Raw genomic sequence first — 27,047 nt, 5'->3', positions numbered from 1 at the left:
CAGAATAGAAACTGCCCAGGGCCTCTGCACACACACCTGGCCTCCTGGTGGGCTGCTGGGCGAAGGGGCACATTTGTGACCAGGCTCCCTTTTGAAGCGTTGGTGGGAAGGGTGAGAAGTGACTAGGCGTTTGGGCACAAAACATACCCATGTCCTGGTACTTTCTGTGCCCGTCATCCTCACAGCCCCAATGCCGGTACCTACAGAATCTGAGTCTGGGCAAGTGAGGTGCTGACCCTGCCCCCTCCCCAAGGAACAGAGTGGGGAGCTCCACACACCTCCCAACCCCCCTGTAATCTAAGCCCAGAAGCGAAAAGGGGCCGCTGCCCTGGGCTTGCCCCCTGGCGGGAGCCTCCACTGGGCAGCAGGCAGGAGGTGTGTGCAGGGATAAACAGGTGACCGCGTTCTTACCTTTGTTCTGAAAAATAAGCGCAAAAGCCAAAACAGAGTAAACAATGATGTCGTTTATTTAAAATGTTTACTCCAAGAAATATATATAAAAAAAATAAGACAATTACAGCACTAAACCAGGCACCTTCGACCAAATCACCACCTCCTCAGGCTCCCCTTCACTCTGAGCCTCTTCCCAATTCTCCTTCCTGCGCTGGAAGACATGGCACGCGCCCCAGGTCAGCGCCAAGCACTCCCGGGGCCGCGGCCCTTCCCTGGAGCGCGGGGCCACCCCTCCTGTTCTACAGGGTTTCCCGGTAGGAAGTTCACCTTAAACTCAGCGAAAGGAGTGCCTGGGGGAGAGGACACCGTCTCTATGCGGAAGGCAGTCCCTCTCCTGCTCCGGTCCCTGCGCGGGCTCTAGGACGGGCCATGGAAGCCCAGCGTGGCCACGAGCGGCTCCCGCAGCCGGACCCAGGCTCCGCTCCCGCACTCAGTGCCTACAGGGCCCGAGGGGAGCCGTGCGGGTCTGAGGAACACGGGCACCGAGCCCCCTCCGAGAGTGACTTTTCAGGGAAACGGGCTCCACGTGAGGAAGCTTGAGTTAGAGATGGTTTCGGGTGATTTGGACAAATCAGGTTAGTTTAGCAGAAGCTTCTCCCGGCACTGGCTGGACCCAGGACGGCGGAGATGAGCAGGAAGTGAGACTGAGTCTTGGCCACAGGCGGGCTCCTCACGCCTGGCCTGGGACTGGCCGGGACAGACACAGGCCCTGTGAGGGCAGACGCCACGGCAAGGAGCGGAGGACAGCAGGGGAAAAGCAACAACCGGATCATTTTTGGCATTTTAACATCAAGACAATGACAAGTGGTAACAATAGCAAAACAAAATCAAAGACCAATATTTAACTTTCCCATCCACCCAAGTCTCACGCTGAAGTTCTATCCCCATCTCCCCCAGAAGCACCACTGAACTAAAAAACCTATTTTAAAGCACCCAAACCAGTCCAGACCCTCTCGAAGCCAAGAGCCCCAGGCAGCGCTGTCGCCTCTCTTGGGTCCCAGTGAGAGGAGGGTTCCGGGAAAGGCACCTCATAGCTCACGCAGAGCAGCCACCGCGGGACGCGCTGGGCACAGGGTGCCTGGCGGGAGGCAGCTGGCAGTCTCAGCTTCTGCGCTGACATGCGGGGACGGGACTTCTGCACAATCCCATCTATTTGGTACCACAGCCAAGCCAACGTGACTAGAGCTGGGTTAGCAGAACTGGAACCCGAGTCTCAGACACAGCCCGGGCTGTTGCAGCGGAATCCAGCGGCGGGGGCAGGGGCGGGGGTGTGATAAAAACAAGCACAAAGGCGCTAGAGGCTGGTACACAGGGCAGGTCCTTTGCAAGGACTCAGAATGCACTTTTCTCAGCTGGCAGATCAATCTCTAATGGCGAGCGCTGCGAGGCGGCCCTGGCCCCTCAGAGGAACCGTAAAGCTGGTTCTTGAACCAGATTCTATGTCCCCACGGCGGGCCCCCCGGAGCCGCATGGTTCCATGGTCACCTGATTTGTCACTAGGACTTCATGTACAGATAAAGTAGATATAAATGGCTAAACACATACCCCAGAGCCCCCACCAGGGGGGAAACGGCAGATTCTATTAATGTTGCAGCCAAGAGGCGGGGCTTACAAGCAGCCGCGGGGAGGACGGAACCCAGGCGGCCAGAGCCACTCTCAAAGCGGAAGGAAGTGACCCAGATGCTTCCTAAGCACGTGGGTCTGGTTTCGGATGGAGATGGACCACCGGGGACCCTCTGCCAACAACGCTGCCCGTGAGGGACATTGTTTTCTGAGCAAATGGCGGTCCTCCCCCCGGTGGCACCCGCTCCGATCACAATGCTAATTACAATGGAAAGGAGAGAGTTGTGAGAAGTATATCTGAGGGGGTGGGGAAGAGAAAACCTTTAAAAAAAAAACCTGGGTTGCTCAAAGTTTCTGCCTCTTGTAGGAATGGTAAGTCAACTATGAGCAAATATTTTAATCAAACATGGAGAAAAAAACACTTTGGAAAGCATACAGAAAAGGTAGTTGATGTTGAATCACTTCTAAACGGAACCTCAGGGAGTCTAACAAAAATGCACCTCCTGTCAACTTCTCCTTTAAATTCCTCGTCTGACGTCCGTCCCAGTGCACGTGGAAATGACAGCTGCCGCGAGAGGGGGAGCGGAGGCCCCGGGGCAGTCAGAGGGTGCGCGGGTTATACTCTGGCAGCTTCTTGATCTTCTCTTTCTCAGTCTCACTCTCGTCTCTCGCTATCACCAGGGAGTGCGAGTAGCCCATGGCAACCTGGGGGGACAAATCAGTGCTGGGTGTGCCTGGGCACTTTGGCACTCAGGCGTGCCACTGAGTCTGGAGCAGACAGACACACAGACAGCAGGACACTAGTCAGGTGGAAGGGTAAAGGTGGGATAATGGGTCAATATGAAGGAAAATGGCCTAAAAGTGCTTTAAAACCCTATACTCAGGGCCACTAGTCTCAGTGTAGCCTGTCCCCAACCAGGCTGCCCGAGGAGGAGAGAGAGGGAGACCCACTGAGCAGGGGCTGGCGGGGACACTCGGATCGCGCTCCCCGTTCTGCCCGCCTCTCTGGACCACAGTCTGTCTGTGTGAGGTGCACCCACCATCCGTCTTGGCACACAGAGCCGGCAGCTGGTAGACCTAACAGAGAGAAGGGGCCTCACCCCACCACCAGCCCCATCCCAAGGGGGTGCGGTCTTGGGGGCAGCCACAGGCAGCTGTGAGATGGCCTCGCCCTGGAGCAAACCCGCTTGGTGGCTGGAGGGAGGTGAATGTCACCCAGGAGGACAGCCCTGGAGCCTGGCCTTGGTGCCTCTGAGTGCCTGCTGATGGCCGTCACGCTCAGAGAACGCCAGCACAAGCACATGCAGAGACCACAAGGGGAACAGGAAGGCGCGAGCTGGCACATCCCTCGGCTACCAGCGCCTCGCGCTCACCTGCTCCGTGAAAACGCCGTCCAGGGTCTTCACCTCCTGCGCGGCGGTGGAAGACTTGGGCTTGTGGTCCCCGTAGCCCTGGCGAGGAAGCAGAGGAGACGCTCAGAACCGTGTCGCTGTGGCGAGGCCTGACATGGGAACGGAGGCAGCCCACCAACCAGCGCCAGAATTGGCAGGCTCTGTGACCGAACCCCACTGCTCAGCCGGGGCCAGGCCGAGGTAGCAGAATGCACCCACAAAAGCTGCCGCCAACACGGACTGGTTCTTGAAGACGACGGACCCTAAACTGTAGCCTGTGGAGAGGTGTGTGACAACAGGTGCCGTTCGGGGTGCTCACTGGTGAGACACCGGGAGAAACGGCACTGCAGCCCTTCAGGGCTACGCGGTCACAGGGAATGCCGGCCGCCTCCTGCCCACCCTGCGGGCTGAGACCAAACAACCGGTATTATTAGGAATGACACCCCGGTCCCTACCAGGGACCAAAGGGACTGGTCAAGGCCGGCTGGGGTGGGGAAGGGGTGGGGCGGAGTGCCATGTGCAGAGGCTCGGGATGGTGGTCTCAATGCTGCAGACCCGCAGCTCAGCTCTAACAGGAACACGCAGGCGGGTGAGGAAGGGCCTCCCTCCGGGTGGCTCCTCGAGTGCCAGGCCAGCGCCTCACCCTGAGAGGCTGCCCCAAAGCCCCTCTCATTCCCCTCTAGTTGTTGTTTTTTTTTCCTTTTTCATGTATTTTTATTGGTTTCAGAGAGGAAGGGAAAGGGAGCGGGATAGAAACATCAATGAGAGCGAATCATTCACTGATTGGCTGCCTCCTATATACCCTACTGGGGATTGAGCCTGCAACCTGGGCCTGTGCCCTGACCGGAGTCGAACTGTGACCTCCTGGTTCGTAGGTCGATGCTCATTCACTGAGCACGCTGGCTGGGCTCCCCTCTAGTTTTAAATTGAAATTCAGAGTCTATTTCTGAGGCCCCCTCTCTAAGAATAGGCCATAAAAACTGGGCCAGGTTCTCAGTTCAAGGTTCCACATGGGGCCCCTCAGAAGCCGCCCACTGAACGTAGGTGCACAGGCCCAGGAGGAGGCACGTAGCTCAGCAGTCCTGGAAGTGGCGCAGAGATCAAGCCCTTCTTCCCCGTCTCCATCACCCCTCAGCCCCCTCACCCACCAGCTCCATCACCCGCCAGCTCCCGCCCGCGACAGGAGACAGCAGGGAAGAGAGGTAGACAGGGTTCCCGGCAGGAAATACAAGAGCCACGCTGAGGATCAAACCAAAGCACAACAGGCGACGGTGAGGACAAGCCACAGCCAAGCTGTTCTTGGAGGACATGGGAAGTCAAGGCCTCACCAGCATCAGAACCTGAGAGTCAGAAGCGTTTGGCTGGGGAAGGCCAAGATGTGGGAGAAAGTGAGCCATCGGTTCTAATCACTCAAGCAACTGAGATAAAAGCGGGAGGGAGCACAGACTTACACCTTTCAGAAAACACGAGAGCAGAATGTCCCCGGGTGACCTACGAGGCCGCCGGATGGCACACTGCTCTGCGAGCCAGCAGGGCTGCGTGCGGAGTGAAAGGGCTCCGGGCACCCAGGGAAGAGGAGCGTGGATGCTCGCTCACCCCCTTGAAGAGGATGCTGTTTGATCCTACTGAGCTGACCCTCCTGGAGGGAAGAGCAGCCATCGCCTTTCCTGTCACCCTCGGACCACACCCAGGTGTACGAAACACCGGAAATGAGGGCTGGCTCCTCCCCGTCCATGACGGGCCCCAGCTGATGTGGACAGAAAGGGCTATCACGAGTACGGCTGCCCCTCGGACAGCTCGGGAGCGGGGGGTTAGGGACTAATCACCCCAAAGTTGAAAATCCACATGTAACCACAGTCGGCCCCCTGCACACACACATCCCCAACTGTGGGGGTGACCCTGGGACACAGGTTTGAGCTGTGCGGGTCCCCTGACCTGCAGTCGACTGATAACAGCTGTGTTGTCCAGGGTCGGCTGTACCTGATGGCACAGAACCATCTTTGAAGACTGATGTCCTCAAAGATCAGAGCTGTTACAGGCCTTAATGTGCAAGGAAAAGACATGTCTCCTCTCCACGTGCTTCAGGGATCAGTGTCAGTGGCACGGACTGGGCGAGCCCCCCGCCGGAGGGGCCAGCTTACCAGTTCCCCGAAGGTCGGCGACGGGCCCCAGCTGATGGTGCTCTCGTCCGCAGCCACGATGATGCTGCTCTTCCTGCAACAGGCAAAGGCGGTCACCCCCGCGGCCGGCAGCGAGCTGTGCCCTGCCCAGCCCACGAGGTGCGTCCTGCTCAAGACGGGTGCCACCTCTTGCTTTAAAGTCAGCGTGCCCCCCTGAAACTCTACCACGCACTCACTTCCTAGCAACTGGGCACAGGGAGGGCAAGCCAGTGAGCGCAGGCCGTGGCGGGAAAACCCACTGCGGAGTCTCACACAGGACCCCCCTTCCACCTCACCTCCGCCCTGGGGTCCAGGCCCCCGGGGGTGGGGGTGGGGGTGGTAGTCACTTCTAAGTGAACACACTGGGAAAAGGAGGCCAGATCAGGATGAAGTGGAAGCTCGTTCGCAACGGCTGGACCCAGTCACTGGGCGGAGCTAAAGGTTCCAGCAGATGACACCCCCCCACCCCCGTCCGCCCTGCTCCCTCCACAACCTGGCCGCTGATTAACAAACTCCCCACCAGAACTGCTGGACGGCTCAACAGGCTCCTCCAAATAAGGTGAAAATCACGGGCCTACATTTTTTCCAGCCAGTGTGTCAGAGCAACTGAATCCCCACCATTTCCGACTAAATATAATTTTGAATCTGTAATATGAGCAGCGCACATCAAGCCTAAAAACAAAAACCTCCACAACGACTGCGAAACGAGTCCCCTTCTCGGACCGGCCGCCCTGAACAAGCACAGCCCCCCGCCCCCTCCATCGATGCCCTGACGGACAGCAGACCCTCCAGGGAAGAGGCACCTCCGGGGTGCAACACCCCCAAGAGGGGGACAGTCCTGCTCAACCCGACACAGCCACGTACCCACAAGCCAGGCTCCGGATCCTCCAGCCACAGAGGTCCTGCACGGTCTTCGGATACATGGTCGATTCCCGCGATGTGTTGGTGGCCCCCCAGAAGAACAGGCCACCTGGAGAGGCAAAGACGACCCTCTGTGAATTCTTACCGTCAGCAACATCAAGGACAAAGGCACAGGGCGCTCGGCACCAGGGACCAAGGAGTGTCGTATGAGGAGAAACACTGGGAAGAAGCCGATGAGACCAAGATGCCTGGCCTTGAAATGGGCCCAGCTCCGGCTCCCGCAGGGCTCTGCCAGGGAGGGAAGCCCACGAGTGCTCGGCGCCTTCCTGCCCAGGCCGAGACGGGCAACACTCACCCACTTCGCTGACGGCGAAGGAGCAGGTGTAGCCGGCATAGATCTGGGACGCCCCGCGCCCGGGGAAGTCGAACAGCTTCACCAGGCGGGGCACCATCTCGTCCTTCTGCTCCGCGTGGCCCAGCCGGCCGTAGCCGCCGAAGCCCCAGGAGAAGACGCGCTTCTGGGAGTCGAGGACGAGCTGCGGGAGAGCACAGGGTAGGGACAGGCCTCGTTTCTGTCCCGGAGAAACCGGTGCAGGGCTGACGGCGCAACACTGGACAGACTGACTCTGACCGTCACCCGCCTCCCAGGGCGGGGGAGGTGGCAGGAGCAGCAATACGAGGGCTCGGCTGCCTGCTCCACTGGGGACACTGTTTTCTGTTATTATTTTTGTTTGGTTGGCTTTTTAAAAATATATTTTTATTAATTTCATAGAGGAAGAAAGAGGGAGAGAGAGAAATATCAATGATGTAAGAGAACCATTGATCCTGCGCATCCCCTACTGGGGATCGAGCCCACATCCCGGGCATGTGCCGTGACTGGGAATCGAACCGTGACCTCCTGGTTCATAGGTGGACGTTCAGCCACTGAGCCACGCTGGTGGGCAGTTCTTTCCCTTCCCTCCTGAGAAGAGGGCTTGTCTCCAGAGCAGCCGCCGCATCCACTTCCTGACAATGCGGACTGGACCTCAGAGGGAACCGGGAGGCCCGACTCCACACCCGTGCGCACAGGTGACCCAGACCTTTTCTTCATAGTGTCTGTGATGTTTAAAGTTTGGATCGTGTGAAGTACGACCTAGTAGAACAATCTGACAAGAGGCCTAAACAAGATCTGGCTTTACCCCCCCGACTAGACTGCTTTCAGACCTCAAGCGACTGCAGCCTCCTGGTCCAAGTCCCTGAGCACCGACAGGGAAGACTCCAGGTGAGGAGCTGAGCCCGAGGCCACCCCGCCAGTCGGCCACCAGGACCAGCTGAGTCTCTGGACTCCCCGCCCCCCTCGCTCTTCCTTTTCTTTTTTAATATATTTTTATTGATTTCAGAGAGGAAGGGAGAGGGAGAGAGAGAAACCAATGATGAGAATCATTGATTGGCTGCCTCCTGCATGCCACCTACTGGGGATCGAGCCCACAACTGGACATATGCCCTGCCTGGGAATCGAACCTGGGACCCTTCAGTCCCCAGGCCGACGCTCTATCCACTCAGCCAAACCGGCGAGGGCAACCCCTCACTCTTTCAACAGAGAAAAAAAACACGTGCAACTCACAGGCATTCGCAGCAAAATGGCTGCAAGGAGGCAACTAAGACGAGGCGGTATTTACAAAGTGGATTGCCGTTTATCTAGTGACCTTAAGGCAGCGGTTCTCAACCTGGGGGTCGCGACCCCCTTGGCGGTCGAACGACCCTTTCACAGGGGTCGCCTAAGACCATCCTGCATATCAGATATTTACATGACGATTCATAACAGTAGCAACATTACAGTTATGAAGTAGCAACGAAAATAATTTTATGGTTGGGCCACAACATGAGGAACTGTATTTAAAGGGCCGGAAGGTTGAGAACCACCGCCGTAAGGAAACCACACGGGTAACTAAAAGCTGTATAAAAACTACTCAACAGCCCAACCGGCGTGGCTCAGAGGTTCAATTCCCGGTCAGGACACATGCCTGAGTTGTGGGCTCTATCCCCAGCGTGGGGTGGCGGGAAGCAGCCGATCACTAATTCTCTCTCATCATTGATGTTTCTATTCAACATCTCTAACAGGATGCCATCTCTCCACCTGAAAGATGCCTGCGGAGTTCTGTTAGACAGAAGCAAAGCAGAAAAACTGTATGATCCCAACCCCAAATGTCTGCTCAGCCTGTGTACGGAAGCAGGAAGGAAGCCGCATAGCCAGGTGCCGGGGCCCCGGGCACTCGCACCCTCTCCATGGAGGGTGGACTCACCGTGTGGTTGGCGCCACACGCCACATCTCGTACAACCACGTTGGGGACTGGCAGGATCTGCCCGTCTTTCGTCTTCTCAATGAAGATGGCCACTCGCCGGGGCACCAGCTCGCAGTCGTACTCTATGCGCTGTGCACGGGCGATGAACTTCCCGTCCGAGTTGTGTCCTGCAGCGAGCAGAGCCGGTGGTCAGCGGGAGCCGCGGCACAGGGCCCAGTCCCCACAGCAGCGGGCCGAGCGCCTGCCCCCACCTGGCCGGCTGGGGTCCAGCAGGACACCTTTGCCAACTAAGGCAGCAATCTCCAATCTGGGGCACAGCTGGTTAGTGGCATGAAATCAATTTTGTGGGTGGAAACCAGTTACTGAATTATTTTTTTTAATGAATAAATACCAATAAGGACATTATTCTGTGTATTTGTATTTCTACATTCAGATTCGGTTGCAATGTTGAATGTACTTCATACCGTGGGCTGCAAGGGACAAAGTTGGAAAGTACAGGCCCAAAGGAATGGGCAGTACCCCACTTGGGGGCCTCAAGGAACCCCTGGACAAGGCCAAGGATGGACAGAAAAGTTCAACACACGGCCCCAGACTTGCGTTTTCATGCATTATTATAACCTAAATGTATCACTATGGTTGGTAAAATAGTAAGTTGGCAAGCTCTCGCCTTTGCCTTGCCTGACCCAGAAAATGTGTTGAGAAGGGGAGTGTGTGCTGGCGGTACGCCTCTCCAAGGTCACACTTCCAGAAGAGATCTCTCTGGATTTGGACAATGAGACTGGAAACAGGTTTGCAAGCTGGCAAGTAAAGAATCACTGACTCTACAGCTACAAATCAAGGCAATTTCTCAATACCTTTAAACGAGTATAAACTATGCAGGTGAGATTCCGTATGACGTGCTTAAAAGGTGACTGGCAGCAGCCACTAAGTGTTAGCCATTTTTATCACCAACAGCACTTGATTCTCCCTGAAGGAAAATCCAGTCGCTGGCAGGCCGCTTGTCTGCAGGCTGGGGCAGCCATGGGCGGCAGGGGAGCCGCACACGTTCCGGAAGTAGACAGAAACGCAATTCTGGTGTTTTGCTCGGGACTGGGGACAGCCGGAGGGCCTGTGGCTATGGAAACGGCTCCTCCAGCCGTCTCCGGCAACTCCCCGGCAACCAGCCCTGAAAGTGCATAAGGGGCTGTTCTTTCTTATTCCTTTCTGACTTGAGTTATATTTAGTTTCACAAAGTCACTGTTCCCTGAAGTCTAAGGCCAGCGAGATGCTCCTCCTTCTATTTATACAGCCTCCCATCTGCCTGCTTCTCATGACGTGGAGCCCAGCAACCCAGATCCGGGGGCGAGGATCTGGCGTGGCATGCAGCAAGGCGCCAGCAGAGGGCGCCCACGCCTCACCTCCCACTCGGAAGGGGCCGGGGTGGTGGGAAGGCGCCAGGAAGGGAAAAACACTTCGGTGTCAGATGGGAAAAGAAAATGGAGACCTTGTAAGATCACGATGCAGAGACTTGTCCGCTTATTGGAACTGCTGAGAGCTGCTTCCCGAGCTTTTCTTTTCTACTCAATGAACTTTAGGTAGGTATGTTTTTGGAGCGTACATTCTGTTTAGGGATGAGAACGGGAAGGGATGCAGATGCTTTTCCTGTAGCTTTTTTGTAGCATGTGGTTCCCCAGGTGTGTCCTGGAAATGACCGCCCAGGCCAGGGTTTCCAGAACAACTTCATCTTGGTAATGCCCTCATTTCCAATAAGAGCAAATCTTTAAAAATATGAAACTGAACGAAGATGGTTTGATCTCCTCTTTTCCACTTTGAAATCCTTCTGTGTATAAATGAACTCCCAAATCAGAAAAAGGAATCTTTTGTCAGACCAGAGCCCTGGCTTTTTCTTTAAGGCAAGTCACTCAGCACCCCTGTGAGTCACGCAAGCTCCACCCACTAGACATGAGACCCACTTAGTGGACCAAGGCTATTATCTGCGATCAATTACGCACATTTCTAGCAGGTGTGCAGCCCCGCCGACTTCAGCTCTAAATATACAGAGAGATCACAGAGCTTTCAAAAAAATAACACTTCCATACCCAGCTGACCGTACTCAGGGCACCCGAAGGAATAGAGGTTTCCCTTGCAATCCATTATCATACTGAATTCGGCCCCACAGGCCATTTTGGTAATTGGCTGGCCGTTGTACATTATCTGAAAAGAAAAGACAGCAGACTTTCAGACATTTTTTTTTAAAAGATTGATTAAAAAGTCTCTATCTCTGGTTGGTGCTGAAACAGTTACTAGGCTACAAAAGAGATTTAATGGGCTCAATAATTCTGAAGGCAAAAGCTTAGCATACATACACTGAGTGGCCAGATTATTACGACCACCCCATCAGTACAATGAAGTGAATTAGTTATGCAAATAATAATAATAATAAAAGCTTGAGAGTATTTGCTTAGGAAGTTTTCAATATTCACTATTTTTGGAAGTGTCAATAAAGTACTGATGGGGTGGTCATAATAATCTGGCCGGTCATAATAATCTGGCCACTCAGTGTGTACGTAAAGAAATACTCGTGACCCCTACCTTCCACCAGAGTCAGGTTCAAAGACAGGTCAATTGTGTCCCAGGTCTTTAACTCTAACCCTCAAAACAGCCAGCACGGTGGCTCCCGCATGCTGGTGCCAGTGAGTGGGAATTCCACTGACCAGCGTGGGCATGGGGACGAAAGAACGCGGGAACTCCCCAACAGGAACCCTCAGCTCTCACAGGGACACTCTGAACAGCTCAGCCCCAACTTTGCAAAGAAAAGCTTTTGTAAGTGTTACTGCCAATCAGTAAAAGGACTATCGGACGTTCTCCTCTACTCTCCAGAGATACTTGGCCAACGGTCTTAACTGAAGGTGTGAACAAGAAACACTGGTTCAGAGTTAGAAGGGAGAAGACAGCGAAGGCCCTGAGTAACTGAACATGGGGTCTGGAAACAAATCTAAGAAAGTACTTCGGAAACTTGCTGTTTCCGGCGCCCTGCTGGGCCTGGGAGAGCCCCGACGAGGGGCAGAAGCAGTCACAGCACCAAGGGGTCAGCGATGGAGCCGGGATGGGGTGGGAATCGGGGCCCTGCCCACCCTCCCTGCTTCTCTAGAAACCCTCACACCTGCTGCAGGGCACATGGCTGACAAAACGGGATCCCTTCAAAAACCTTCAAACCACAGGCTAAGACAGGGGTGGGCAAACTTTTTGAGTCGAGGGCCACAATGGGTTCTTAAACTGGACCGGAGGGCCGGAACAAAAGCATGGATGGAGTGTTTGTGTGAACTAATATAAATTCAAAGTAAACATCATTACATAAAAGGGTACGGTCTTTTTTTTTTTAAGTTTTATTCATTTCAAACGGGCTGGATCCGGCCCACGGGCCGTAGTTTGCCCACGGCTGGGCTAACACCAGGAGATCTGGGTCCATCCTTAACCCACTCACCAGACACCTATCAGCATCCTGCTGCCTTGCAGTAAGTTCAGTTTTTAGATATAAACCCCACCCCTCCACTAACTCCTGTTTGTGTTCTAAGCATCTGGCCGGTGACTACTGGCAGATAAACACATCCCACACGTAAGATTTCTTCCTTTCTTTGGGATAAAACGAGCTTAAAATGAGGCCTCTAAGAAATTACTTCATTCCGAAAGAACTGCTGTCAGGGCATTTTTAACTGTGGACATACATTACACCTGTTTTAAAGACGACTCTGTCCCAGGAATCAAGACAAATCCACACTCCCACCCTAGACAGTCAGCACACGAGGGCGATGAGGCGTGTACCTGTGCGGGGCTCGGGACCGCGTCCGTCTGGTTGCCCAGGCCCAGCTGCCCCATCTTGTTCTCTCCAAATGCGAACACGGAGCCCGTCTCTGGAAGGAAAGAATGACACCACAGGAGGGAACATAATGCTGTGGGTTCGGAACCGGGTTTGGAATCAAAGGCTCCCAGATGATAAAAGCAGCCCCTTTGCCAGGAAGAACGCCAGCGAGATGGTACTTATTCCAAAAGGTGGTGGAGCGGATGGCTCAGAGCAAAGCCATTTCACAGCCTCGCCTCCTGGCAACCGCCCGGCCTGTGGGTGAGGCTCTCCACGCCCTCCCCACAGGGGAAGCATCCACCAGGCTCTCCCTGGGGCGTCTTTCTGCTGGTGACCAAGGTCGCCATGGCAATGCTACCCCACTGCCCAAAGAGGACCACTTGGCCTCTTGCCACAGCACCAAGGAACCGACCCCTCTTACCGGTCAAGGCCAGGGTGTGGTTCCGCCCGCAGGCTGCCGACACGATCGTCTCGTGGCTGAGACCCTCGATGAGCCTGGGGGCTTCCACTCTCTTGGTGTCACCGTGTCCCAGCTGCCCCTTCTCGTTTCGGCCTGCAGATCGAGAGCAGGATGAAGAGGTAGGAGGGCAGCTGGAGCAGCTCCCGGGGCAAATCTGGCTCCCAGACGTGCCCCCACCCCCAGTGCGACAGCCAAGGAGGTGAAAGGAAGCGCCAGCTTCCCAGTCAAGGGCTGGCTCCCGAGGCCTGCCCGGCCGCACTGGGTCCCCAGGGACAGGGACGTCTCCGCGGCAGCCACAGGGCCGGCGTCACCCTCTCTGACCCTCTCTCTGGGGCGGCAGCTAGGCCCGCCCTGAGCACTTCCGTGTGGCCTGATGTCACACACCAGCGAAAGAGCTCATGGAAACTCGCTGCTCACGGTCGCCGCCAGCCAATTCCCTCATCCCCTGCGCTACACGATGTATTTTAAGTCGGCAACCATTCCGACACCTGCCGCACAGGAGCTTAATTACCTCAGTGCTCTGGGCAGCTACTGTGGCCCATCTGGTTCTGCCTGCCGCTTCTCTCCTTTTATCTGCCTATAAACGAAGCTCCCCGAACAGTGCCAACCCACGTCCCAGGGCCACCCTTCACGGGACGCCCAGCCGTGGGAACCCCAGCCATGGACAAAGGCCAGGCCCGCTCTGAGCACAAGCCCTGCCTCCGGAGCTGCGCTGGCTGTGGGGTCAGGCGGAGGGAGGCCAGGAGGCGACCCCGGTGCCTAGTGCCCGCCATGCCCAGGCCTCTGGCAAAGCCCTTCAGCTCCAAAGCAGACGTGGCGAGTTGTGGGGGCCACAAGGAGCCTGGACACCCCTAAACCTCCCCATTTTCAACACAGGCTACAAGCGCTACAAAGCAAAACCACCCAACGGGCCCCAGCAGGTCCCTGGAGTGGAGAAGACCACACCTGCTACAAATGGGGGGTCTGGGGAGGTTTCACAGGCCCAAAAGGTCAGGGCACTTCGGGAAGGTGTTCACACCCCCTCGGAACAATGAACTTGACCTTTGGGTCTGGGAAGTGAGAGCAGGGCCACCAGACGAGCACCCGCCCTGGAGAGGGCTGGAGGAGGAGTGACCCGAGGAAGCCTGTCTGCACACGAGCCTGGTTTCAGCTACAGTGTGTAGCGCGGGGGAGGAGGGGGAGGGGGGCAGGAGAGGCAGACACCAGCTCCAGCGGGGCCGCCCAAGTTCACTGTGAAAGGCACTTTACACTGAACAAGTGCCGGTGGGTTTGCGGCCAGAGGGGCTGGCAGGGGCAGACCCCTCGTGGGTGATGTGCGCACAGACCTGATGCTTCGGGGGGGGGAGGGGGGGTCAGGCCCGGCACCTTAGAGTGCCCAGCAGTGGGCTCGTGACACCCCCACTGGCCCGTCACGACTCCTCATGGGACACGTCTCCGCCCCAGGGCCAGGTCAGGTGGACAGTCCACAGGTGCGTCCCCTGCCACGGGGCCGGCAGAGGGGACGTTTTTAGAAGCACCACGTCAGTGAAATCCGGTGGAGATCGGGAGTGAGACTGTACAGGGGGGCTGACAGGCTGCTGTGCTCAGGGCTGGAACACGAGGGGGCGGGACACACCTCTGTGCCAGCCGGGGAAAGCGAAAATCAAGGCAATGTCAGCATGGCGTCAAGAGACGGAAAGTATAAATCTGGGCCAGACACACTTGTGAGCTTTTTTCCCACTGAATGACAAAATTAGCAGAGTGCAGGGAGAGCAGATGTTAATATATTTGAACTTTGGTTCAGCAGCTCATGAAATTGCAAAAAATGGTTCAAACAGACCCAAATAAAGATGCAGTCACATGGGCTAAAAGCTGGCCGAAGGGCAGGGCCGCGGCAGTTCCCGGGCAGAGGCAGAGTCCCAGCTACCAGGGGGGCGTGGGGCGAGCTGAGCCTAACAACACCTGGATCATGGCTGGGAGGCGCAATGCACGCAGGCCCCTGCAGGGGGCACTGAAATGGGGCGGGCATCGAGGCAAGGATGGGGAACTCTGCGGGCCCACCCCATCCCCGCCCCTGCCCCCAAGCAAGGAAACCCAGCAGCAGGGGAAGCCAATCAACTTGGAAAAGGGAAACTGCCTGGGAGACACAGGAAGACATGGTCGGGATGTGCAATGAGCTGCCCCAGCTGCGTGAGCCCTGGAAGAGGAACAGGGCTGCAGAGAAGACGCAGGGCTGATGTCACCGTGTGGCCGCCAGGAAAGCTGGTGGCATTTAAAGTGCGAGAAGAGAGGTCTTACGTCACCGCTGCAAAGCAAGAGGCAGGACGTGTGCTGGGGGAACCGCAGGCCCGAAATAGAAGCTGAGTTCCAGGCACCCTGCTATCAGAAAGTCCCAGAGTCAATGGAATGTTCAGGAAAAGGGTGCCTCAAAAGGAGGATTTGAAGGATTAGGGGGCTGTGTAAAGATTTTTTTAAAAAGCAGAGAAGTGGAGGGAGGAGATGCATCGCAGGGTGTAGACGAGTCGGGAACCAGGAAGGGGAAACGGGGCTGAAGCCAGGAGCTGTGCCTCAGAGGCGGCGCAGGAGGAAGCCGGCCGCGGGGGACCGGCTGCATGAGTCACCCAGCACTCAGCCGGCGTACTTACCCCAGCTCCACAGCTTCCCTTCCGTGGTGATGAGGAGGCTGTGGGCAGCGCACGACCCCGAAACCACCGTCCGCACCCGGACCCCCGACAGGCACCCATATCTGTGGGGCCCCCACAAATTCTGACCCAGATTGCGGTAGGCAGCTGCAAAGAGAAGAATGCAAACCTGACTCCTGCAGTGTCGCGCCGGTGCAGAGCACCCCCAAAAGGTCACTAGCCACCCGGGTCCACTCCCTCATGGTACAGCTGCAGGGGTCCTCGGGGTGCCACCTGAGACCTTAGTGCCTCCAGCAAACGACCCCCGAGCTGGTGCGGGCCCAGTTGGTGGCCATGTGGGCCCTGACGTTCCACCTCCATCTGTGGCCGTGACCCATGGAAACTACTACTGAGCATGCCCACCAGGCCAGTGGCCAAAAGCTGGGTGCTCACCTTCCTGCAGCCCCACTGGGGGGCGGGGGGCAGGGGGGTTGGTAACCCAGGAAAGCTGGCAGTGGACCTGGGGTCTCCCTCGCCCTCCTCCTCACTGTCTGCAGCCAGGAGGCGCTCTCTGGATGACTCTGGGCACCGCCCTGCTCCACGGAACCACCTGCCCTCCCTGCAAGCCTATCGGGCCCTTTGCAGGGCCCCGCGCTGACACCTCTGCCCACCAACCAACCTCCCCCCATTAGCTGGCTCCTTTCTCAGGAGCTCCCCCTGTGTTGGTCATGACCCCTGGCGTTTGCTCATGTACTCACTTCCCCAGAGAACCCCTTGCTGCCCCCTGCTTGTTCTTCAAACCTCTGGCCGAGCACCCCCTCCTCCGGGACGCCCTCCCTGTCACACCCCCTTGAACCTGTCACTCCCTGCACACCAGCGCCTGGGCATCCTGTCACAGCACGTGCCCACTGAACTCGGGCACCTCCCACTCTGCACCGGCCACCGGCCTCACCAGCGCCCGGCACACGGTAAGCACCCAGCAGCGCCAGCGGGCGTGTGGGAGGAAGGAGAAATAGCTGCCGCCTCCAGAGCCCACCGCACCGTTAGCGGAGGGGGCACTATTGTTTGCTGAATATTTTCAGTTTGGGACTCTCGAGGCCAGAAGCGTGACCGCGTCTCTAGGCCTCTGGTGACTATGACGAATGCCAGCCCGTCAGATCCACCGTCAGGCCGATCCGACCGCGGGAACCGACTGAAAGGCTCCTTTCTCCATCAACTTCCTGGCTCCGGTGAAGAGTGTCGAGGAGACTGCTCAGTGTCAGGCCCCATCCTGCATGCGCCCCACCAGCAGAGGGAGCCACCGTGTCCTCATCTCCTGACAAGGGGCCAGTCAGGCGGTGGAGGGCAGTCTAGACGCAGGACAGGTCACAATGTCACAGCGACAGCCATGAGCTTCACCTGAAGCCACGCCTCGACTACTAAGGTGGGAAGAAAAACCAGCAACTTCCCGGGGAGAGGGCGAGCCCCAAAGGACGGCCTTCACAGGTCAGAGTAAAACTCTTCAAGCATTTGTACGCCATAAGCGTACAGACGCAAATGGCGGACCTTTTTAAATTAAATTCAAAATATCCGTGGCAGTTAACTGGTTAAGAGAAACCAAAGGTCGCCAGGCTAGTGTGGCTCCGTGATTGAGCGTCAAACCAGGAAGTCAGGGTTTGATTCTCAGTAGGGGGCGTGCAGGAGGCAGCCAATCAATGATTCTCATCATTGATGTTTCTCTCTCTCCCTTTCCCTTCCTCTCTGAAATCAATAAAAATAAAACAAAACAAAAAACCCAAGGCCTATTTATCAAGGCAGAACCAATGGTAGCACAGCACCAACACCAATGCTAAGGTGACCTGTGTCATCTCTGTGAAGAACATGGCAGCAGGGGCACCATGGAGGTGAAGTGCCATAGCTGACTAGCTGGGCAGAGGAACCCTGGCCGGCAGTGACCCAGGCTACCCTGAAATGGCTGGCAGCAGTCCTGGCCCCTTGGCCAGGCTGGAGGGCATGAGCTCCCATGGCCTGGTCCTAAGCAGAGAGGGAGCGTGAATCACTAATTTCACAAGATCCTTGGGCTCTGAGTGTCTAAGGGCTCTCGAGTCCTCGCTGAGGGAAGACCTGCTTCAAGGATGGCCAGACATGGGATATATTGGGGTGAGGGGGCATCCCCTTCCCTTCACATTTGGCATCCTGTCTCCCTTCTCTTTCTGTCTACTGGCAAGGCCAGGGAGAGCTGAGAGATATTCAAAAATAATTTTAAATATTTTTTAAAACAGTATAAAACTTCATTCAGAGGGAGAAAAACCAAGAAAGCAAAATTGAAAATGAGAGAAGACAAAAGGCTCTTAAATGAGCCCGAGGGCCAAATTCCTTCATCTAGAGCAGTGGTTCTCAACCTTCCTCATGCCGCGACCCTTCAATACAGTTCCTCATGTTGTGGTGACCCCCAACCATAACATTATTTTTGCTGTTACTTCATAACTGTAATTTTGCTACTGTTATGAATCATAATGTAAATAATTGATATGCAGGATGTATTTTCATTGTTACACATTGAACATAATTAAAGCATAGTGATTAATCACAAAAACAATATGTCATTATATATGTGTTTTCCGATGGTCTTAGGCGACCCCTGTGAAAGGGTCGTTCGACCCCCAAAGGGGTCGCGACCCGCTGATCTAGAGCGTGGGAGCCTGGGAGCCGTTTCTAATCCACAAGGCGGCTGGCTTCCCTGCCTTCTGAGCCCCTCCCACACCCGCAGGAGACAACCCAGGCTCTGCCGCCCGCTTCCCACCGGTTTGCTTCCCCTCCGTGGGCCTGAGTGTTATCTCTGCGAGTGAGCCACCACGAGAGCAGCAGCTTTGAGTAAAGATGCCACCCATGCCCAAGGCTGGCAGGCTTAGGTCATCACACACCAGGAGCGGTTGCCTGGTGACACCAACAGCCGGGGGGACATGGGCCTTACGTGTGGGCACTTCCCACAGCAGGAGAAAATGGCTGGGATCCACTTCTAATACAGCGGGACCCACCCCGAGCCCGGAGATTCCTGTGTTTTCATGAAATAAGACAATCTTCACGCCCGAGGCAGCAGGGAGTGTCAGGGTGCAAATATTTGCTCAGTGGGCAATGCTGGAAAGGCCTTTGGGAATCTCTCCAAAAGAAATCAAGAAGCCATAAACCATGGCCCGGTGCCAGCCTCCCTCTCCCCGACGGGCCGGCACTCTCCTGAGGAAAGACACCGATTTTCTAAGAGCATCTGGGGACTGACGTTCCTTCTCCGACTTCTGGCTCCCTGCTCCGGACTGGGACTCCACATCCGGCAGCTTGCAAAGCGGTGTGGACTCTTCTGAAATCTCTAACAGCTTGACATGTGACAGGTGTCTGGGACAGCCTGACATCCCACAGGGCCAGCTTTTACATTTTAATAAAAATAACTGACATGAAAAGGAAGATAGATGGGGGAAAGGTGTCCATGTTTATTTGAGGCTACTATTTACATTTTCTGTTGAGCCTTAAGGTTCAAATCCAGCTCCATCCCTAGAATGGCTGTGTGGCCTCAGGAAAGTTACTTGGCCTCTCTGAGCAATCTCGTAAATGAAGAGAATACCTACCTGGCGGTGGTCACCAAATTCCATCGAACATCTAGTACATAGGAAGCACATAATAGTAGCTTCTTACATTTTTAGAACTGTTTGTCATACCTTGTTGCTTAGGCACTTCTTTCCGACCAATCAAGTCCCAGTTGGTTGCCCCAAAAATCAAAAGCTGCCCTTTGCACTTAGACCCTTCAAGTTTCTGCAGAGACACAAAGGAAAAAAGAATTAGCTTGCAAGGCTGCTTCCAGCTTTCTTAGTTCATCCCAAAACAGCAGGAAACAAAGCTAATACAATACCAACACTTTCGCCCCACGTGCTCACCACCTAGTAGGCCCACTTCAGTATGCTAATCCCAGCGCTGCCCCAGTTATGCACGGGCCCATTTTTATCCTTTGATTTCTCTTTAAAATATTTTTTGCAAAACAAATGACATCCCTCCCCTCCACTCTGCAAGAGGCCGGTGTCCCCGAGGGAATCTGAAGCAGCTGTCCTGGGGGCAAAGTCTACATTTTCTCACAAGGATGAGTTCCGCACATGGCCTTCAGCCTGGGGAGCCCGCGTCATCTCTGCACGGTCATTTGGCCAGTAATTCCCCATCCTTCCTCCGAGCATCTCCATGGGGAAGGCATCACAGCGCAGCGCTCAGCTTCTCCACCTGGTGGGGCTGGCGGGTCCTACCCCGGTGGCCCTAGCCGGCCTCATCCTCACTGCTGGCCCATTAGCCCGGGATCAGTGGAGTGGAACAAGGGACCACCCAGGGCGGGCCGTAGGCGGGAAGGCTGTGAGCCAGTCCTCATCCTCACAAGTCATTAGGAGGATGTGCCACCTTTGAAGCCACTGCCCAATTCTGGGTGGCACTCATTATATTTCCAGCACTTTGCTCTACTTCTGAAATGCCCAAATACACTTTGTAAAATAGGTTGTTGTCAAAGATTCACTTCTGAACTATCCACTCCATCCCACCAGGCAAGGGAAGCAGTGACCTTACATCCCAGCCCCCAACCGCCCTCCGGGGGAAGAAGGAAACAACCTCTGTCTATGGAATTGTTCTTGGGAGCTTAAAGGGCCAACCCACTCTGGACCCAGTCATTCTAACCTCTACGCGGTGGCTGCCCTGGTGGGACGTTTTGGCGATACGGTGCGTCATTTGTAAAGAGGAACATGTCTTCACCATCCATGACTCCGTCTCCTAAGACCTCTATGTGACCCCACAGTGCAGGTCCCATCACGCTCGCCCGCTTGGCCAACTTTCCCTGGCTGGAAGCTGGTCCACCTACAGGACCCCTCTGGCAGCGAGCATGCGAGGAGGAACAGACAGCCAGGGATGGAGACCGACTTGGCTGCACTTAAATAATTTAGAGAACGGCCTTAATCGGAGGGTAGTCCATCCCTGCAGAACCCAGACTCGAATTACTTGAATGGGAGCCTAGTTTCCTCTGGTTATCTCTCCCCTTCTTTGTTTAACTGGCGGGCCTGGCTGGAACATTCTACAGGTCTGCGCAGATGAATGGCAGCCAGTGGGTTCTGTCAAGTTCCCTGTGGAAGGAAGGAGCAGCCCTGGGCCTCTGCCATGTCACTGACTTGCTCTCCAGTACTCCTCAGGTGCGTGTGGAGGGCGGCAGACACCGGAGGAACTAAGGCACCATGGGAGGAGCTGCCAGGCCAGAGAATGGCTGGTGGGAATGGGGCTGTGGAATGAGGGCAGCTCAGGCTGGCAGGTCCCCTCCGCCCCCCTCCCTCCCTTCCTTCCCCTGGCGGGCAGAGGTCCTGGGTGCCATGTGCAGGACCAGCAGCTCCATCGCCGCCTGAACGTGCTGCCAGCGCCCTGGGCAGGAGCAGGGTCTCCTCTGTGACCTGGAGATGCCATCGGTGGTCAAGAGGCTGTGGACACTGGTCCCATCAAGCCAGCTAAGCATTTACACAAAAACCCAACCTTTCTGACACAAGGTGGTGTTTCTAAAACACCTTGGTAAATGGAGCCTGGTGCAGTGCCTGAGGTGTGGGCGTTGGGTTTTTGTCATGGGCCTGAATTCCTCACTCAGATGGAGGGAGTTGCCTCTTTCCGTGCTATTTATTACCTATACAGTTGTTTGCTGTTACCTGTATTTCTCTATAATTTAACTCTCCCCTCTATCTTCTCTGAAATAAAAAATTAAAATAAGGAGCATTCCTATCACCCCTTAAATCACAGCCCACGTCCCACTTTGTCAGAGAGCTGCATGACCCAGCTGGGAGAGACCCCGAATGCCTGGGGGCTCCGTCCAGAGACGCTCCAGGGGTGGCTGTCAGGGCTGGGAGACCCTCCCAAGTTGCAGCCACCTTCACTGATGGATGAACTCTGTGCCTGCGACATTGCATGTGCCTAAAGGAGGGAGAAGACTCTCAACCGGATGAATGAATTTCCCTTCACCTTGCTGCCTCCTGACAACCGGCCACGTGAGCTGGGCAGGGATAAACGGCCCCGGTGCGAAAAAGCACTGAGCTTCTTCAATCAACAAAATGGGGTTTCTGGTCCAAAGCAAGTTCTGAATTATTGCCCAAGTGCAAGGAGCAGGTTTATGAGACCGAGAGTCAACCTTTAACATCTATCCATTCAGAAGGCTGCTGCTGTCTCGGTGGAGGGAGACCGTACAGAGAAATGCCAGCAACAACCAATTCCCGAATGGGCTTTCCACCCAAACGTGAAGCTCGGCTTCCAGTTGTATTTATCTGGCCCTTTCAGAGGGGAGATTTGTCTCAGGGTCCACAAAGCCTCAGCAACCCAACACTGTAAAAACTATGTTTTCTAGTTGAGCCCAGGTGGCTTGCTTTATCTACAGGATCATGAAGTTCATGGGGAATTCAGGCTGCATCAACCCCAGACCATCACAACATGCTCACGTCTGACACAGCGACATATAAACCCAAGGACCTTGGAGAGACCATTTCCTGAAACCGAAATAAGGACATTTTATAAAAATGCACACCCTTCACGTAAGGCAGCTCCCCTCAACCACACAAGTATCTGGGGTTCCTCTTTCACAAGCCCAAAGTCTGCAGCTTTGCGTTAACTGAAGGCAGCACAATTGCAGACAAACTCCTGGAGGCTGCTCTCACACAAACCGCCTTCAAGCGGCCCTGAACGGTGGCGAGGCTGGCAGAATTCTCAGTGAAAGCCTCTTCCTGAGACGAGCTGGGGACTTGTGGGCCTGGGACTGCTTAACAGGCAGAGACCTCGCGTTTTTTTCCTTTGCAGTCCAGGGACCTGGGGCCGGGGATACTGGGCGGGAGGTCCATGCAGGATTGGGCAGTGCCAACCCCAAGCTGGGGCAGGGCAATGGGGCAGCACGGGCCTCCTGGATGCTAATAAAAACTTAAAAAACTTGGGGTATGCACTTTCCAGGAGGCATAAAAAGGCATTTGTTGAACCCTCCGTCTCCTGAGCCTAGGATGGCGTGCTGACCAGTGCAAAGGAAACTGCTTAAGAGACCCTTTGCTTTTTAAGAAGATAGGGGAAGGGATGTACACACACGGATATGCACATAGGATGTCTCTCTCGGGATCTCAAAAGATAGGAGACGAAAGTGTAACACCACCTTCAACAGCAATGGACAGCCGTGTCTCAGACTCAGCGGTGCCACTGCCACCAGAGAGGCCGCTGTGCACTGGCTGGTGGGAGCCTGGAGACCCCCCTACTCTCTCTCCCTGGCTAGCTCCTGGGGTGAGTCCCAGCGTTGGGTAAGAATCTTACCTCCTCACAACAAAACTCACTGCTCTGATAGGTTGCCTGTCAACTCACAGGAGAGAGGAGAGCAGAGGCAGCGCCCACCTGCTCTCCCTTCAGCTCTCTCCTACCATCCAGAGACTGAGGGCAAATGTCGGGGGGCCTCACACAGAGGATTCGACTGGCCAGAGGGAAACAGCTCTTCCGTTCAGTTTCTTAAGACTGTGGCCATTTCCCGGCACCGTCCCCACCCCAGATAAGCCATTTTAGGGACCTGCCCCCCCCACCACCACCACCACCACCACAGGGAGGGCAATTACCAAGCATTTTCACAGGAACAATGTGCAGGGGCGTGAGGATGACGTCAGAAAACACCTGGGCCCGTGTGGCAACCCAGCTGCATGTGATTCTGGGCTGGGCCCTGACACTCGCTGCCCCAGTTTTCTCGTCTATAAAGCGGATTATTTTTAACCATTTCAACATGGGCCGCGCTCCTTGGGAGGAAAGCAATCGGGCGCTGTTAACCCTTTGGGGAGAGCACAGGCCCTCTCCAGAGGTCAGCGTCAAGGACCTCCGTGGAAGTTCTTCCTCTCCCGGGATTGCCTGGGAGCCTGGGGAGCTCGGACCCGCTCCTAAACATGCATCTCACAGGTTTCCAGGATCGCAGCACCAGGCTCAGAGCTCTGGCTCTGCAGGGTTTTGCGGGCACCTAAGTTGAGACGGTCGCGATGTTGCGATGCGAAGGCCCACTCTACCGAGCAAACCCAAGCCCACTCAGAACACGGAGATGCTTCCTGCAGAGCGGAGGGGCGGAGCGCTGCACGGAGCTCTCACCTAGCGCCCCGCCTCCGGACCCCAAGCGGGGAACAAAGCCCAAATACCTCCCAGCCGGGGGGCTTCCGACCTCCAGGGGGAGGACTCTCCGGAGCATGCGCCCTCGCACCCGCCCCAGCGCCGGCCGCCCCCGGCTCCCCGGCGGCGCGAGAGCCCGTGCAGGGCCGCAAGGGGCATGCGCGGCGGCCACCAGGCCCCGCCCCCCCGGAGAGCCGGAGCCGAGGCGGCGGGAACCTCAAAGCCGAGGCGCAAACCGCCGCTCCCCGCGGCGCGCAGGAGACCCCTTCTCCCCCGCGCCCGGGCTGACCGGCGGCCGCAGGAGGCCGGGGGCGGCCGGGGGCACCGGGCGTCAGGCCCCGCGCGCGCATCCCCTACTCCGGTCCCAGACAACTTGCAAAAGTCTCCCTTCCCGGGGCGGGAGGGGGAGGGGAGGCGGAGGCGGTCGGCTCGAGCGGCGCCGGGGGCGGGGCCATGACCCCCTCGCGCGGGCGGGCGGGCGCGGGCCGCAGACGCCCCTCCCCCGCCGGGGGGCCCGGGGCGCGCGCCCCAAGGATCAACCGCCGCGCGGACGGGCGGGCGGCGCTGGGGGGAAGAGGCCACCGGCCGCGCCCGCTTCTGGCCCGCGCCCACCCCGCGCCCTTTTGTTGTGCGGCGGCGGCGGCGGCGGCGGCGATGATTCAGCCCGTGGCCTGCGCCGGCCCCGCCGCCCCGGCCGGAACGCGCGTGGCGCGCGGCGGGCCTCACCCCCCTGCCCTCCGACCCCGCACTCACGACGCGCTCCTTGGTGTGCTCGGGCTCGGTGATGACCACCGCCGCGCCGCCCGCCTTGGCGGCCGCCGGCCGCGCCGCGCGCTTGCCCCCGCCAGGTGCCCCGTCGAGCTCCAGGCCATCCTCGTCGCCGCTGCTGCCGCCGCCGCTGCTGCTGCTGCAGCGCTCGGGCCGCTCGCGCTTCCTGCCGGCCGGGCCGCCGCGCTTCCTGGGCCCGGCGCGGGCCGTGCCGTTGCCCGAGCTGGGCTCCTCCCAGGCCGCCGCCGCCTTCTTCCTGGGCATGGTCGCGCTGGAGAGACACGGGCAGCGGCGCACAATGGACGGGTTATAAACTGCGCGGGGGGAGGGGAGCGCCGCGGAGCCACCGGCCTCCACTTCCTCCCCTGCCCTCCCCAAAGTGGCGGCCGCGGGGTGGGCGGAGAGGGGGTGAGCCGGGAGGAAATCGCGCCCCTCCCGGGCCCGGCGCGCCTCCTCCGGGGAATCCCACACGGGAGCCAGGGTCCCCGACCGCCATCCGGCGAGAGAAAGAAAAAAAAAAAATGGAGACTCCGACCCATCCTCAAGTTAGGCTCGTCTCCATCGCAGCACCATTGCAGGCTGGTTCCCAAAAAAGTGAAGGGAGAGGAGGCGCAGCCTCCGGCCCCTGCGTTCTCATTAGAGAAGGCGTCGGGGCACTTGGCGGAGCCTCCCAGGCACCGCCAAGGGGGAGGAAGGGCGCCCCCCGCCCCGGCCACCCCACCTGCTGCTTTTGTCTTCGCGCCCCCCGCCCCCGGGCCGCTCCATGAAAGGCGATTCCCTCCGCCTTCGCCCCCGCCCGAGTCCCCAATCCCGCCCCAGCCTGGGGGTTCCGACCTCAGGCTCTCATGTCCCGAATCCCTCTGGGTGGTCTGCCCCCGACGCGGGAGCGGGGGCGACTAAAGCAGGCCCCCAACCCCAAACACCTGCTCGCACAGACGCGAAAAATAAAAACTTTAATGGTGCCCAACTCTCCCGGTCCTTCCCCAAAGGTGCGCCTGAGCCGACCCCTCCGATCCCGGCTGCCTAGCGCCCTGCCCCGCAGCGACTTTCCCCGGGCGTCCCTGCGCTTTGGCCCTGTCTGCCTTTTTTTTTTTTTTTTTATTGATTTTGAACAATGGGATCTCTGTCTGTCTCGGATTAAACCACGTGGATCCGCCTTCCTTCCCCTTTTTATTCATTCAGTCCCCCAACCCCCCTCCCCTCCCCTTCTTCAGGTCTTTTTTTCTTTTAACCTTTTCTCCTTTAAAAAAAAAAAAACACCAACTTTCCCAGATCCCGCAAACTGATCTTTGTTGATTTTGATTTTCAGCCCCTACCTGGTTGGAGTGATGAGAATCCGAAGAGAAAAAAGGAAGAGGAGCAACTAAAAGACGAACCCGAGGGCTTTCCCCCCGCCCCCCTCCTCCGCCCCCACCCCCGCCCAGACGAGGGCTCCAGCCCACTCACCAGATAGACTTAAAATGTAAATACAGGCTTCCAGAACCAACGCTACACACAAAACAGAAACACTTGTGCGGCCCGGGGTGGCCAGCGAGCGCACGGCGGGGCGGGCGGCGCGGGGGCCCGGCGCGCGCGCGCCCCCTGCCGGCCGGCGGACCCCGCGGCGGCCCGGCCCGCGCCCGCACTCGCGGGACAGCTGGGCCCACCGGAACCTGCGCGGGGCGCCGCACCCGCGGACTTCACCCCCCGCCGCGGTCCCCGGCCCCGCCCGTCTCACGGGCCCCGCAGCACGCCCTGGGCCTGCCCCGCCGAGCGCCAGAGGTTCCTGCGGGGCTTGGGGGAGTGTTAGACTGTTTCTCCCCGGCATGTCTAGACAGGTCACCTGAGGACACTCGCTGGAAAATACTTTGCTCACGCCTCCGCCAGCAAGGACGTGCCCTAATTGAGTGATTGGAATGAAGCACGAATACAATTTGAATAATTTCCCCCTGTACAGAAAAAAAGAAACGTTGTATTTTTTTTTTTTCTCCTTGCCTATGGATGTGTCCCCAGGATGTAGTAGGATGCTGCTACCTGGTAGAGTTACATAAAGGTTTGCTGATTAGTTAGTAGCTAACTTGGAGGCCAAGAATGTCCTGAAAGCTAGTTTTGATGGAAAATTTTCATGGTTTGACAACTATTTAGTGAGCACCTGGTACATGCAAGACACACAGGATGAGGTGCTGGGGATACAAGATACCCGCCCTGCAGGAATGCAAGGTCTAACAGGCACACTTCCCTCAATACACGTGTGGTAAGGGGTGGGTTCAGGGCAGGCTACCCCAAAATGTGGCACCTTGGCATATCGGGTATAGCTTTTAAAATACTATATTTTTATTGATTTCAGAGTGGAAGGGAGAGAGAAACATCAGTGATGAGAGAGAATCATTGATTGGCTGCCTCCTACACACCTCCTGGGGATCTAGCCCTCAGCCTCGGCTCGTGCCCTGACAGGGAATCCAACGGTAACCTCCTGGTTCACAGGTCCACGCTAACCACTGAGCACACGGGCTGGCACATTGAATATTTTAAGCTGAAGGAGTTTTGAGAAAAT

At 56.8% G+C, this 27,047-nt stretch overlaps 1 protein-coding gene across 1 annotated transcript; it reads right to left on the bottom strand.

Annotated features, from left to right (window-relative positions):
* Positions 1-444: 444 nt before the first annotated feature.
* RCC2 (regulator of chromosome condensation 2) lies at positions 445-25,752 on the bottom strand. Its single transcript, XM_081087897.1, has 12 exons — positions 24,500-25,752; positions 19,297-19,390; positions 15,632-15,775; positions 12,969-13,100; positions 12,511-12,599; positions 10,788-10,902; positions 8,710-8,876; positions 6,783-6,963; positions 6,431-6,536; positions 5,549-5,621; positions 3,390-3,467; positions 445-2,721 (listed from the first exon to the last, which is right to left on the bottom strand). The coding sequence occupies exons 1-12, from the start codon at positions 24,776-24,778 to the stop codon at positions 2,617-2,619; spliced, it is 1,563 nt and encodes a 520-aa protein (XP_080944023.1). The 5' UTR covers positions 24,779-25,752; the 3' UTR covers positions 445-2,616.
* Positions 25,753-27,047: the final 1,295 nt, after the last annotated feature.

Source organism: Myotis nattereri (genome assembly GCF_964212035.1).
Source record: "Myotis nattereri genome assembly, chromosome: 3".
In the NCBI taxonomy this organism is placed as follows: Eukaryota; Metazoa; Chordata; class Mammalia; order Chiroptera; family Vespertilionidae; genus Myotis; species Myotis nattereri.
The sequence above is the reverse complement of the archived record's forward strand: the minus strand, read 5'-3'. Positions and strand labels throughout refer to the sequence as shown.